This window comes from Aythya ferina (assembly GCF_964211825.1).
Source record: "Aythya ferina genome assembly, chromosome: 11".
In the NCBI taxonomy this organism is placed as follows: domain Eukaryota; kingdom Metazoa; phylum Chordata; class Aves; order Anseriformes; family Anatidae; genus Aythya; species Aythya ferina.
Genome location: NC_140307.1, coordinates 9147711 through 9161400, shown reverse-complemented (window position 1 = coordinate 9161400; position 13690 = coordinate 9147711). Strand labels below are relative to the sequence as shown.

The following is a 13690-nucleotide window of genomic DNA, read 5'->3' as shown; positions in this document are numbered from 1 at the left end:
AGCAGGTAATCACCTTCCAAGCAGGGCCGCAATCTGCAGCCTGACTGACATCTTGCCGTGTCTACCCCGAATATGGGGAAGCTCAAAGAAATCAGCGGCAGGTCAATTACCGAGCCTAGTAAGTTTCTTTAGTCTGTACTACATGGACAACTGAATTATTGGATGGTGGAAGTCCACGCAGCCTTACAGATGAAGTCCTAGGTCTTCTATTCATTTTCTGGGGAGACTCCTCAGCTCACGCTGATAAACTTCACTGCAAGCCTTTGGGGAAAACTGTCTCTCCGTGGCCTTTTAAAAACGTATGTCATTACTCCTGACTTATCCTGACTTTTTTCACTCAGCCTTGCAATTCCGCGCCTGCTTTAGATGCTGAAGATGGCGCTTTCCGGGATGAAAGCCTGCAGCCGGCCTGCCCCCCGCTCCTCCGGGCTGTCGGTACGCCATCCATCTCGGATGAAAGCAACAAAACCCTGGCTCCCGGCGCTCCTTGGAGGCCGGAGGCGACCCGAGCGCCGTCCCCTCTCCGCTGCCCGTCTCGGGAGCCGACCCGGGGCGGGCGGCGTGAGGCCGCTGCCCCTCAGGTGAGGGGGAGGCGCCGCCATCGGCCCACAGGGCGCGGGCTCCTCACAGGCGGCGGCCGAGCGGCAGCTCCGCCCTGCCCGGCCATGGACTACGCGGGGCTCGCTGAGGCGGCGGCGGCCAAAATCGGGCAGTACCGGCAGGACCCCGGCGGCTGGCGGGGCTGCCGAAGCACGGTGAGCCCTGGGAGGGACGTGTGGGGTGGGATCGGGGCGGGGGTCAGTTTGGTGCCCGCTCACAGCTCTCACCCATCCCCGCAGAGCGAGGTTGTGGTGTCCTGGAGACCCTCGGCTGAGTTCAGCGGCAACGTGTGAGTACAGCCGGGGCGTTTCGCGGAGCGACCGGGGCTGTGCTGGGGGCGATGCGGGGTGGAGCTGCGGGGTTTGCTTTCGTTTCGCCCTGCCGCAGGTACAGGGCGGAGGGGACCGTGGCCGCCCGCCCGGAGGATGTGTGGGAGTGCATAAAGCCGGTGGCCGGCGGGCTGAGGACCAAGTGGGACCAGAACGTGAAGGACTTCGAGGTTGTGGAGGCCGTCAGTGATGTGAGTTCCTTAAGGGCTGTGGCGGTGGGGTTAGTGAGCGGGGTTTCAGAGGAATTGGGCTCTGCCTTCCAAAACAGCCTACGTCACGTGCAGGTAAAAAGAGCCTCTAGAAGTTGTGCAGCCTCTGTCTGGATCAGTGTGACAGTACTGGGATTAGCAATCTATTCTTTTTACTCAAAATTGTACTCAATTGTACATGTATGTATTATCTTATCAGTGGATTATCTTTGTGAAAGGTACATTCTTGGCTAAATAATGTGGTAAACTTACATCCTTGAGGTCTCTTCCAACCTAGAAAATTCTGTGAAAATTCTGTGATTCTGTGATCTTTTTAAACTATAAATATTCCAGCAAAACATTGTTGTTAATGCTGCAAATCAAGGTAAGTGTGATTATTTTGAATGAGCTATCTGTGAGGAAAGAGGAGGTTTAGAGAGCATATAGGCTGAAGTAAGTAGTGAAGGTTCACATCATCAACCATTAATTCAGGCCCTGTCTTGCACCATGGCAGCACCCAGTGCTCTGTGCCACTGGTTTTGGCTGGCTCGGCGCTTTGCCCTCAGTGTCTCCCTCTTCAAAACACAGATGCTGCACTTGGAGCACTACAGATGAAAAGGGCTGTGGTTGAGCAGTGGCTGCTGCTGTTCCTGTAACCATACGACTGTACGGTCTGATTTCCTTTTTTTTTTTCTTTGTGTGTTAGAATTTTAAAAACATTCTATTTAGAACCCCAAATCAAAAGGGGATATTCGTGCTTGGGGATATCCAGGATGCAACCACAACCACTCCCAGCGGTGTTTGTGGAAGTCCTGTGAAAGTTTTTCTTGTTGGAACTTTACAGGTGATCAGTGTTATAATCCTCAACTTTAGAAGTGGTACAACTTGCCATTTGAGGTTCACAGACATTGCTAGACTTGCTAGCATTTACTAATATAGTAGAAACTTCTTTTTTGGGGTGTCCATCCGCCATACAACCTCCATAGAAGAGGATGAAAGTGTTAAGGTTTCTTCAGGGTAACAAGTCTGGGTATCAAGTTGCCTTACTATGTGATACGCTACAAAGAAGATACCTTCACGGAATTCCTGGAAAAGAGAAGTGTTTTAACTGTCTCATGAGCATACATGTGCCAGATCTGCTTTTCTTTAACCCTTGTGGTATCTGACCTTAAGTGACCTGGGAACAATGCAGCGTTGTGTTTTTCCTCATTAATCTGTCCTTCGTCAACATACCTTGGATCCTTTTGCCTGTGTTGATTTGCATTTTTTGCAAATGGTGTCATAGAACTCATGATAAGTTTTTTAAGCGTAACTAAAAGAGTACCAGAAAGCACAGGGATTTTTATTCTGTTCTTGTGAGAGCATCAACTGACATAAGGGCTTTGTAATTTCTAGGCTGTCTCTGTATGCAGAACCACAACCCCTTCGGCTTTCATGAGGATTATTTCACCAAGAGAATTTGTGGATGTGGTCCTAATGAAGCAATATGAGGATGGGACAATGCTATCTGCTGGTAAGATGCTTGTGCTCATGTTGTGTTGGGAGTTAATTGGTAGCTACCAGAAATAAATATAAAATACAAAGTGAGTTATGTGCTGTTTTTTAGCTATTGATCTGATTTTGATCAAAAGGTAAAATATTAGTGGTCTCTATTCACTGTTCTTTCTTAGGCAGAGTATATACATGTATATAAAGCCACGTTAACATTCAGAATATACTGCTAGCCTGTGGCTCCTATGAAACCAAATAGTGCTGATTTTTTAAGAAACTGCTTCATGGAAGGATGCTTCTTTGTTTGTTTTCCTTTTTGTCCTATTGTTTGCTTGTTGCAAGGCAGTACCTTTATTGCCCCTCTGTCCAGCTGCCCAATTTTCCCATTCTGTTTAGGAATGATTTGCCTGCAATTTATATACATGCTGGAGTGCAACTTCTCAGCAGTCAAGGTACCTGTACCTATGTGGCATGGATTACTTGGAAGCAACTTGAATGACCTCTCAAGAAAAGCAATGCACTCACACAGTACAGGTTCAATAAAACTCCCTTAGAACGTCTTAATATTTAGAGCTCAGTAACAGTTGCTTCTGAATTTAAAACTTTGATTTTTTCAGTTCTCTGGCCAGAGCGGTTCCTTTTTAATATTTTTTTTTCTTACTGCATGCATGGCGCAGTCCAACATAAAAAATGTTATGCAGCCATTCTTAAATATACATGCATTCTCTTACAGTGAGTTTGCTTCTCAGCTGGTGCTTTGAGTACAAAGGACCCTTTCCCATCTCCTGTGAAAATTACATCTCTTCATAATTGCTTTTTTCTTGTAGCCACCAATGTGGAACACCCACAGTGTCCTCCTCAACCAAATTTTGTGAGAGGGCTGAATTATCCCTGTGGCTGTTTCTGTATACCTCTTCCAGGGTAAGTAGAGATCTATTTGACCACTGTATTCTGAAGCCCTACTTATCCATTGTGCAGTGTACTTTTGTGTATGTGGCTACACCTGATCTGTAGCACCTCAACAATAACACATTCCCATCTTCCTGTGACTTGTAGTCATTATGACTGAGTACTTGCTTTGTTCTATTCTGTGTGATGAATTAGTTTCTCTTGGACGTGGGTCTTCAGTGTTATAGGAACTATCATTGTGGTAGGATTCTTGCTGACCTCTTAAACAGAGATTCAGCAGAACATACAAGTATGGTCTTAATTTGGGGGAAATGAGTATCCTGTTGTTTATTACATTGTCATAGTTCATAAACAGAATTGTGTACCTAATGAGGGCCTAGCTTAACTGTAATTTGATTTGTGGGGATAGCCACATTCATAGAGATGATGTCTGCTGTTTTCTTACTTCCTAAAAAAAAGAACTTAGAAATATCCATCGTCGGATAATGCATGTAAGAGTAATTGTGAAGTCCTAAATGTTTCCAAACCTCTGGCTCTAAAATCACTTCCATTGTTGTTGCAGGGAACCGGATAAGACTCAGCTCCTCAGTTTCTTTCAGACAGATCTTGGTGGCTATCTTCCCCAGACGGTGGTGGATTCCTTCTTTCCAGCTAGCATAGCTGGATTTTACAGCAATCTGACCAAAGCCGTTAAGGCATTAAAAGCATGACAAGACCAAATGCTGACATCAGCAGCTGAGGGTAGGAAAAGAGCTGGTAGCCTGAGGGTAGAAATCATGGGAAATATGAAGCTGACCTATAGCCATTATTTTAACCAGCAAAGATACTTGGGAAAAGTGAAATGGGAAGAATGGATTAAGTACATTTTTAAAACTGCAATTTCTGCCTGTCTCTATTCAAAGCAATGCATACTTTTCTAATGAGCTCTCCTTCATTTTCATAATTAGAAGAATGTCATACCAGAGGCTGGAAGAATCCTGGAGGCAGCACTGCTGGCTGGCTGAAGGGAGAAGATGAGTGTACTAGAACTCTCTCACTGCCTAAGAGGAGGAGCATCACTAAAATCCACTTAGCATTACCAGTATTAGTCAGGTGCAAGTCACCCTGTTTTGTCTCTGAAGCTCCTTGTAGACTCCTGCGGAATAATGTTCCTTCCGCAAATGGAGAGGTAGCTCTTCTGCTGTCAGCCCTCACAGAGCTGCTAAGATGTTTCATTGAGACCAGGACAGTAAGATTTAAAAGTCAGAATTGATTGGATTTTTTTGTGGGATCTACTTTTTTGTTCCCGCAGATAACAGGTAGTCCTCATGGTAAATGTATCTTAGGTGCTTCTTTTCCTAAATTAAGATCTAGCAGTGCAAATCAATTCATAGGTCTGTTGGTTGGCACATAAACACTCTTCTTTCCTTCCCTCTACCAAAACCAGTGATTTCCACAGTGTCATGAACCAAACTGCACTGACATAGTGGCAATAAATAATGAGCATTAAGCACTTTACTTGCTATTTTTTAACTGCACTTGTAATGATCATGTATTTTAAACACTTTACCAGTTTTTGTGGTGAGAGGTCTTAACGGGTAAATAATTTTTCTGCAGCTCAGTAGTGACTTGACAGGCCATAAAAACGTTTCTTTCTGTTTAAGACTGGTTTACCTCACAGCACTATCTTAGGAAATCAGCTCCTGATCTAGTGTGTAGTGATGTGTGCAGCTTTTGAAAATATTTATGCTTGTGGTTACTGCAGGAGTGTCAGACATTATTATGGGTTACATATAATTACAAAAGGAAAATAAATTGCTGTATTAGAAATTCAAATGTAGGTTGTGATTTTAATGCTGTAACTTGGTTATTTAACAAGGTTATTATGCTCTGCTTTTCTGTATTTATGTTTAGTATGGGGTATAGATTTGCATACAAAGTTTTCCACTGTAATTCTAACCCTGTGGAATAGATTTTTAAAGGAACCAATTTTTAACCTAGTCTCTTTTGCAAAGAAATATGTAAAAACCTGTACAAGTGTGATGAAATAAATATTTTTTGCTATGTCTTGCTGTTTTTCTGAATGATTCTCTAAAGATTCTCTAAAATTGCTCCACATTCCCATGCACAGAGAAACTTAAAGAGACACTCAGACCTCCAGCATCTCTGAATTCAATGCAATATGGCAGAGAAGAGCTTTCACTCCAGTTTGTACTCCCCACTAGGTGTTGTGGTGAGAGCACTCACCCTCTCAACTTCTTTGTCTGTATTTCCGTTTCAGATGGCTGCTTTCTGTGCTTAAAGAAGGGTAATGCATTCACTGAGGAGAGATTGGGGGCCTGATACTACAGAGGTTCATACGTATTTAAGTAAACATACTACAGTTTTCAGTTGGGCATGAAATTGGATATCTGGGCAGATCTTTGCAGGGTTATGATTAATTAGTAAAAAGCTCAATGAGCAGAGTTCAAATCACCACTGATTATTCCTGCAAGTAAACATTTTGCAGGCAGTGGGGGCCTTTTATTAGTATTTATTGTATATTTGTTGTATTTTATATTACTCTGAACAATAAAGGATAGGTGAATCTCTTAATTGAAATAACTTGAGGATCCTTTCTCTGAGTGCTCAGTGTTTTCTATTCAGAAAGAATTAAGAGCGCTTAACATTCAGTCTTCTGCTATGCCAAACTGGAGATGCAAATGTCCCAGTGAAGATCATCCTGTAAGATCTTGGAGGAATCCCCTGTGTAACCTAAGAAGGATGCGGCAAATTCCCAGAGTATGGGGAAGGTGAACAGCCAAAGACAATAACCAACGTAACCATATGGCTTTCAACTAGTGAATGAATACTTCTACCCTGGCATTGTTTGTCTCCCTTTAGAGAAATGGGTCAGAGAGGACCAAAGGGTGCACAAGAGCCCCTTCCCATAGATGCATGTGCTGCTTGTACCATTCTGTACAGTGTTTGGAGAGCAGGCCCAGAATACTGATAGCAGTATTTGAAGTATACTTTTGTGTCCAAATTATTTAGTGCTTTAGAATAAATATTTGCATTCAGAAACACTCACTGGCATTTTTCCTTACAAAATTAGCAAAAAGATATTTCAAAATACATCTGTGGTCAGAAGGTAAGTCTTGGTTCTAAATGCCCTTGTTGCTCTCCTACTCTAGTACTCCGAGACTTTTGGCTGGAGGAAGGTTGGGAGAAACTCCACTGTATTACCCTCAGCTTCCTGCCTCACCCTTGCAATACGGTGAGACACTCCCCTGTGTTTGCCTTCTGGAGTCAACATATCTCTTTCAACTGCTAGTAGAGTTACTCTATTTAGCTTTTGGCTGCTCTGCAGTTTGAATAGAGAAGCTGGAGTTTCTCAGGGCACGTTTTAGTTTTGCTACCCTAAGATGCATCCCACTTTCTCTGCCTTTTATGCATCCAGTGTTGCAGTGTTTAGTTGTTGGCTTTTCCTCCTGTGGAGGTAAGGCAGGAAGCAAAAGTAGCAGAACAGAACTGAATAATTAACCACAGAATGTGCTTCTGATAGTTCAGTTAATGGCTTAAAATAGGAGAGTGCTTACTATAGCTGTCATATTTTATTACAACCAGTATATTATTAATAAAGTCATTTTTATCATTCTACAATTTGTAACAACCATTTCTGAATGTTGAAATAATACTGCATGTTTTATGCACATCTTTGCATTTTATCCCAAACAGTTTTCTCTGTAACTGCCAGTAAAATTATGTACTTTTCATGTATGCTTTCTGAATATCTGTCTCTGCTAGCCAAATGAGAGCTTCCTATGCCCCCCCCCCCCTTTTTTTTTTTTTTTGTAATATTGGCAGTAGTCTAATTACTCCTCTTACAAAGTTTCAGATGCCTTGGTGGTAACAGAGCTTGGATTTCTTCTTTTGATGATAGCTGTGATGGGCCCATCAGGTAATGCCTTGATTATATTCCATGCTTCAAAACGAGTGAGTCCTTGCATGGCAGTTGTGTGCACTTGTAATAGCTCATCACCAGGCTGAACAGTGCTGCTTTGTTCTAGCGCAGTCCCTAGAGGGGGGTAAAAAGAAAAATAATAATTATTTCTATGGAGGCATTTTTAATGATTCTTTCACTTGTTAAGAATCACAATCATGTTTGGTATAAACCACCTGGTCTCAGCAGGCAAAAACTACTTGCACTGCATGGGATAATGCTGCATTTAAATAAATAAATAAATAAATTTTCATGGGCATAAATTAGCAGTCAGTTATAAAGTGCACATTTGCATCAGCTAAGAACCTGCGTATACACGTTCAAGAGTGTTACCTTTAAATATTCTGTTGATGACAATGGGTTTATCTCCATGAATAGAGCCCTTTCCTCCTTCCAGACTGAATCCCAAACCAGCAGGTGTTTTTTCTAGAGTTACAGTGCAGATTGTATCTTCAGTTGCTGAAAATAAATGGAAAGTTATCAGATGGGCACCACATATCTGGAAACGTTATGAAATCTGGATCTGTTACAAAAAATGAACCCTTTTGTTTGCAAAGGCACTATAAACTGCCAAATGCAAACGGAAGTGATAGCTTTTAATTCCTCTTTTTGTGATTGTAAGGCCCTCTGGGAAGCTGGAGTAAGTTGTATTTGAACTCATGGCAGAATAGAAATATAAAAATGAAAGTTGGTGATATTTACTAGAATTATAAAAATATGTTCAATGAACAAAATTTATGATAAACATACTTGATGTTAATTTTGAAATTTTTATTAACCATGAAGCTGCTAATTTTTATTTGCAGGACATAACTAAAGCTCCAGATCTCCAGAATGTTCATTTATTTTAGAATTCCATCAATTCCTTTCCTCTCTAACAAAGTTATTCCAAATACCTATTTCAGGATTGCTTATTAACTGTTCTGTCCATAATCATGGTTCTCAAATTTACCAAGCCTTACTGAGCTGTTTTATGAACAGCAAGGATTTCAGGTTGATGATTAAACATGTAGCAGGTGGGGGCAGCAAGGTAATTGCACTGAACTTACCAGAGTCTTGTGAGGCATCACTTGCTACTGAAGATGTACTAGAATCAATTGAAATGCTGTTTTTTTCTCCATCTTTAGCTTTTCTAGTGACAACAACAGCTTGTCTGGGTTGGCGAGCCTGTCGCATGATTGCTGATGCATCATTGTGAGTTGCACCTTTAAGGGACTTTCCATTAATGGACAGTACTTCATCTCCTTTCTGAATGGTTCCTTCCTGAGATGCTAGTCCGTTGGGAAACACTTTATGAACCTATTGAAAATCCCAGTCACCATGCAGACACACAAGAAAGGAGAGGGGGGAAAAACAAGATAAATCACTATGGTTAGTAGTTTTTACTATGTGCATTTTTCATTCTACGACAGGAAGAAATTGTTTCTAGCACATTTCAGGGCTGAAGGCTGAAAGTATTTGTACAGAGAAGCTCTCCGGGACACAGGACTCATCAGGCAGCAAGGCAATCTGTCTAGCCCTGATATCAGATGGCCAAATACCCTGCTGCCCACAGTACGTACCGTGCCTGTACTTCTTGACCCTCTTGCTACTCTGCCAGTCAGAAGGTATGAAGCTAGTCTCTAGCTTTCAGACCCCTTGCCTGTCTATACACACACCTCACTCCTGGTAGCACTGACCACCCTGTATGGTGTTCTGTAAGCGCTGGGGTCTTCTGTAAGCATGAGGGGTGTAGGTTGTTCGATTTCAGAGCTGTTTAGGATGGTGCCCGAGGAAACAGGACGCCACGACCAGTCACCTGGAGAGGGCAGCACTGTGCAGAAGAATCTCGTTCTTGCACACTTAAGACTGATTTTTCTGATCTATCAGCCCAGCTGCCTATTTTGATTATGCCAAAAGAAAACCTCTGTAGCAGAAAACCATCAAGTTACACATTTCTTTTTAGATAGAGTAGTTGTTTTCAGAGCATTTTTTGAAAGATGCTACTTACTGTTATCACTTTGTTTTCTAGATCAACGCCACCTGCCAGGCTGAATCCAAGCCCAGTGTCTTCCTCTTTATGCAAAATTGTAACATGAATATCATCAAATTCCTAGGCAGAGAAGGGAATTGTGTTAAGAACATCTTAATATATAAATCAGAATAACTGGAATCCATACCTTTTCTTTTTGTCTATGGGAATTTTGTAATGAGTCCTAAGGACATGGATATAATGCTGAGACATGTTTATAGTACTGATCAAATTCACAAATCAATTACCTATTTTATAAAACGTTTTTGTGTCTAAAACTGTTATGTTCTGTAAATAGGTTATCTATTAGGGCTGGACTATATATTGGATTATATTAAAGTCTTTATAGTTTTGGAATACACACGTTTAGCCTTGATTTTGGCTCATATTGAACATTATCAAAATTCTAGATGAAGCCACTAGGACTAAAGGATGTTCAATCCCCAAGAGTATGCATTAGGAATCTCAGACTGGGAACCACAGAAAAATGAAAGGTGTCCCAAATATCAGTGTCTACTTCTGCACACACTGACCTCACCTGCTCTGTAGCTGCTATCAGTTACTTAAATGGGTGTTAGTCTTGCTTAGTTATCTTGGTAGACTTCTTTAAGATTTCAGACCAAAAGAACTAAGTATTGCTACTGACACATATTAATTTCATTTCTGAAAAATGTAAGGTCACAAAGATTAAGTAGGCACATCCACTCCACAGCTTTCTGAAAATCACACAGAAAAAAAAAGTTGATTTACCTTTAAGGTTGCTTCATCTAGTGATTTTACTTCCTCTATAAGCTTTGCTAACTCCTCAGGGGAAAGCAGAGAGATGACGGACTGCCCTGACACACCGGATGCTTGAGGTGAGCCGTGTTCCTGTTTCTCTTCCTCTTTCTCACTGTCTGCTAAGCTCACAGTGTATTCTCTCAACTCAGAAAGGCTGTGTCCCATTGTGAAAAGAATAAAAAGTAAACGTTGAGTTATGAAAGAATATACACAAGCATAGAACAGACAATTCTAGAGCAGTCATATTTTGATTACCATTTTTGGGGAGGCAGCTCTCTTGCAAAATAAGTCTTATAAATACATATATCATAGCCTAACAGAAGCAGGAACCATCATATAGGAGAACAGGAATAATCTCTCGGCTCCAGGCTAAAACAGACCTGAATAAATATCTGTGGTTTTGTTGCTGTTTATTTTGTTTTTCAACTTCTCACTTTCATGTGATTTTGTGTTTTCCAGATAAGCCTGGAATTAGATAAAGAGGAGAGTTGTGATTTGGGGCTATTTCATTTTTTATCAAGAAATTCTTGTAGGTAATCATGTAAGGTTGGTTTTCTAAGAGGCAATTTTCACAGTATTTTTAATTAGAGCTAGAAAATACTACTCAAGTTGTGCAGATTTAAGAGATTCAGATGCACACTTGAAATCCAGGGTTTATCTGTATCACCATGTATATATCTTGATGTGTAGCCATCACAGACTATAACTCTCCGGCAAAAGGTAATAAGTTTTGTTAATAAAATTGTATCTGAGAAGACAAATAGTAGATTTTTTTTTTTATTATTATTATTTTTTAACCCATGCAATAGAATTTTGAAAGAATTTTTGCAAGGTTCAAATGTACTTTTGAAATATTTTGCCAAGTGTTATCTTTATTCACTTTGTTCTTTCCTGAAATCCCTTACTAGCTGTTAACAGAAAATGTATACGAATCATAGGAAGCAATACTGATCAGGGTGATACTGTTGTGTTATGGGGAGTGCCTAGGCTTCACTCCGCTACATCACTTTCATGTACTTGAGCCAGAATTGCTTCTGCTTAAGACAGAAGTATTATTGCAGTGATACACAGTATAACTGCATAAATTACCCAGAGAGTTGGTGACACTCAAGTCAAACATTAGGAGTGCCAGGATTTTTACATCATCTCATCATTTTAACTAGCTACAGCATTTGATTTTGGGGAAGCCTAATCATAAGGTTTTCACATAATTTAGAAATAACGTACTCAAAGTCCTCTGTTTCCTCACTGGCAAATGAATACTTTTCATCATTAGTAATGATGTTTTTACCTTCAGTATCTTTAACTAGGAGGAACTTTGAAATATGTCCACGTTTATATAAAACAAATAAAAAATAAAAGTAATAATCACACAAGTCATTCAAACTTTTGTGCTCTTAAAAGTTCCTTAACTCAATTTGTGTTTTACTATTGTGTGCTCCTAACGTAGAGTGTTAATCTGTCAGCTAATCAGAACACAGACTCAGCAATACTGATCTGCAAATCTGATTTTAAATATGGTATCTTACTTTAGAGAAAATCCAGTGTCCATGTGATGATTCTCACTTGCAGGTAAGAGAGAAGTCCCATCCTCCTCCACAGAGGACTGAGACAAGGTTTCCAGAGCTTCCCATGCACTGTTTCCAGAAGGGACTGGGGACTGAGGAAGGCAAAGCAAAGATTTCATTAAAGCAGATGACACCTGGCTACTGATGGAATAGATTTTGCTGTATTTTTCATCGTATGTCTTCATCATCTCACAGGACTGGGTAGTGGTAAGTGGAAAGCTTCGTGATCTTAGGTTATGTGTTTTTGTTACTGATAATGCACGGGAAGTTGGAATAGCTTCTGTAGTTAAAAGGCCTGAGGAATTTTCAGGGTTGGCATTGTTGCTTTCCTCTGAGCTAGCTGGTAGGACCTCCTTGGGAGGGGAAGTTCTGTCTAGGCTTTTTGTACCAATGACCACAGATGACTTTGACTGTTGTTGGCTGTTTTCAGAGCATTGGAGAAAGGCTTGGTTTATATGGGTTGGAGACCCCTCTGACCCTTTTGGGCTGGGAGGGTGCTCTTTCTGGACAGATGTTTTCAGGCTAAGCCTTCGGTGTACTTTTTCAGGTGACTGCGGAGCACTCAAAGATTCAAATGAGCTTATTCTTTGTTTTATTGATGATCCTCTGGAAGAGAGACAGGATAAACTGGACTGCAGTTCTTTGGTAGAAATACTCTGAAGGCCAGGAGGACTTTGATCTGCCTGTGTTTTCAGGTCTGAATTTGCTTTCCTTAGTCCTTTCAGACTTTGGCGAAACCAGGCTGGCTTAGGTGCAACAGGAGGACCCTTTTTCACAATGTCATTTTCATCTGATTTTAGCACTTTTGAACTGACTATTTCTGATTCTGATTTCTGCAGAACTGCCTCTGAGCTGCTTCGGTTTTGATTTTCTTCATTTGTGTTGATGCCAGGTTGCAAATCTAAGTGGCTGTTATCTTCACTCATTGTAGGATTAAATAAACTTTTTATGCAGTCAGAAATCTTAACCCAAGGGTCTTCTGTTGTTGTATCAAGAGTATAATCTACCCGTGCTTGCCTCTTAAGTACAGGCCTTTGTATTGATGAAAGTAGACTTCCTATATTAGAGAAAGATTGATTATTAGCAAGGTGCCTTCTCCTTCTCCTTATCCATCCGTTATTTATGCATCCTATTACTTCACTAAATTTGAATTTCATTCATCTCTATAAGTATTTTCTCTATTTTTTTTTTAACATTTTCTAGAAAACTTAAATGTTTTAAATTCACAGCTCTTGATCTACAAGTTCTGTTTCCTGACACTGAAATTAACTGAAAAACCAGGCTTGCTTAGGCACAGGCTCTTTTTTCCAAAGGAGCTGTAACTTCTAAAGGTAACCTGAAATTTTGAGACGCTGAAGTCATAATACAAACTATAGCAGTTAAACTAGATGGATAAAATTGCAATGTCTCCTGCAGTGCAGTGAAAAAGCTGTTGTTATAGTAAATTCTTTTAAAAGCTCATTTTTGTTTCCTACATTTTTAAGTATATCCTGGTGTAAATAGACTCTCCCATGAAGATCTTAGATTAATGTTTATGCTAGCTGAAATTTGTGCAAACTTTTCCACTTATATTTTTCTAGTAATTAGTAACTGAATTCTCTTGTAAGAATATTTCATACATCACAGGCTAATAAAGTATCTTAACGTCTTATAGGTTAGATACAGTAGAGATGAATGGAAGCAAATTTTTCTTTGTACGTTTGCACAGTTACTTTTATCTCCCGCAGAATAAAGAAAGATATAATGTTTAAGGAAATATTCTTTTAATGATCTGAGACAGAAGGTACAAATTTCTGTAAAGGTTTAGGTTGGAAGGGGACCTCCTGAGGTTGTTTAGTTCCCTTAACACTACT

At 40.5% G+C, this 13690-nt stretch overlaps 2 protein-coding genes across 6 annotated transcripts in view; one reads left to right on the top strand and one right to left on the bottom strand.

Annotated features, from left to right (window-relative positions):
- The first annotated feature begins 7 nt into the window (after positions 1-7).
- On the top strand, positions 8-5563 carry STARD5 (StAR related lipid transfer domain containing 5). 4 transcript variants are annotated; one of them, XM_084531921.1, is made up of 7 exons: positions 40-755; positions 840-889; positions 988-1120; positions 2513-2630; positions 3436-3529; positions 4080-4258; positions 4465-5563. In XM_084531921.1, the coding sequence occupies exons 1-6, from the start codon at positions 666-668 to the stop codon at positions 4225-4227; spliced, it is 633 nt and encodes a 210-aa protein (XP_084388047.1). In that variant the 5' UTR covers positions 40-665; the 3' UTR covers positions 4228-4258; positions 4465-5563. The 4 variants fall into 4 exon arrangements, with proteins under 4 accessions (XP_084388049.1, XP_084388048.1, XP_084388047.1 ...); XM_084531922.1 differs by having other exon boundaries at positions 37-755; positions 994-1120; positions 4080-5563; XM_084531920.1 differs by having other exon boundaries at positions 45-755; positions 4080-5563.
- Positions 5564-7074: 1511 nt separating this feature from the next.
- The window catches only part of IL16 (interleukin 16), a 35570-nt gene continuing 28954 nt past the window's right edge, over positions 7075-13690 (bottom strand). For both annotated transcript variants that reach the window (XM_084531918.1, XM_084531919.1), the window contains exons 16-21: positions 11799-12894; positions 10240-10423; positions 9469-9570; positions 8528-8777; positions 7812-7937; positions 7075-7553 (exon numbers count right to left, since the gene is read on the bottom strand). In XM_084531918.1, coding sequence (XP_084388044.1) covers positions 7360-7553; positions 7812-7937; positions 8528-8777; positions 9469-9570; positions 10240-10423; positions 11799-12894 — 1952 coding nt within the window. In that variant the 3' untranslated portion in view covers positions 7075-7359. The remainder of the gene's footprint in view (positions 7554-7811; positions 7938-8527; positions 8778-9468; positions 9571-10239; positions 10424-11798; positions 12895-13690) is intronic.

What these genes read in the sequence shown, in the direction of transcription:
- STARD5 (XM_084531921.1), top strand. Translation starts at nt 666, where the DNA reads ATGGACTACGCGGGGCTCGCTGAGGCGGCGGCGGCCAAAATCGGGCAG. An exon ending in GCTGAGTTCAGCGGCAACGT is followed by an intron (nt 890 to 987) that starts GTGAGTACAGCC and finishes GCCCTGCCGCAG; the next exon opens with GTACAGGGCGGAGGGGACCG. An exon ending in TTCTGTATACCTCTTCCAGG is followed by an intron (nt 3,530 to 4,079) that starts GTAAGTAGAGAT and finishes TTGTTGTTGCAG; the next exon opens with GGAACCGGATAAGACTCAGC.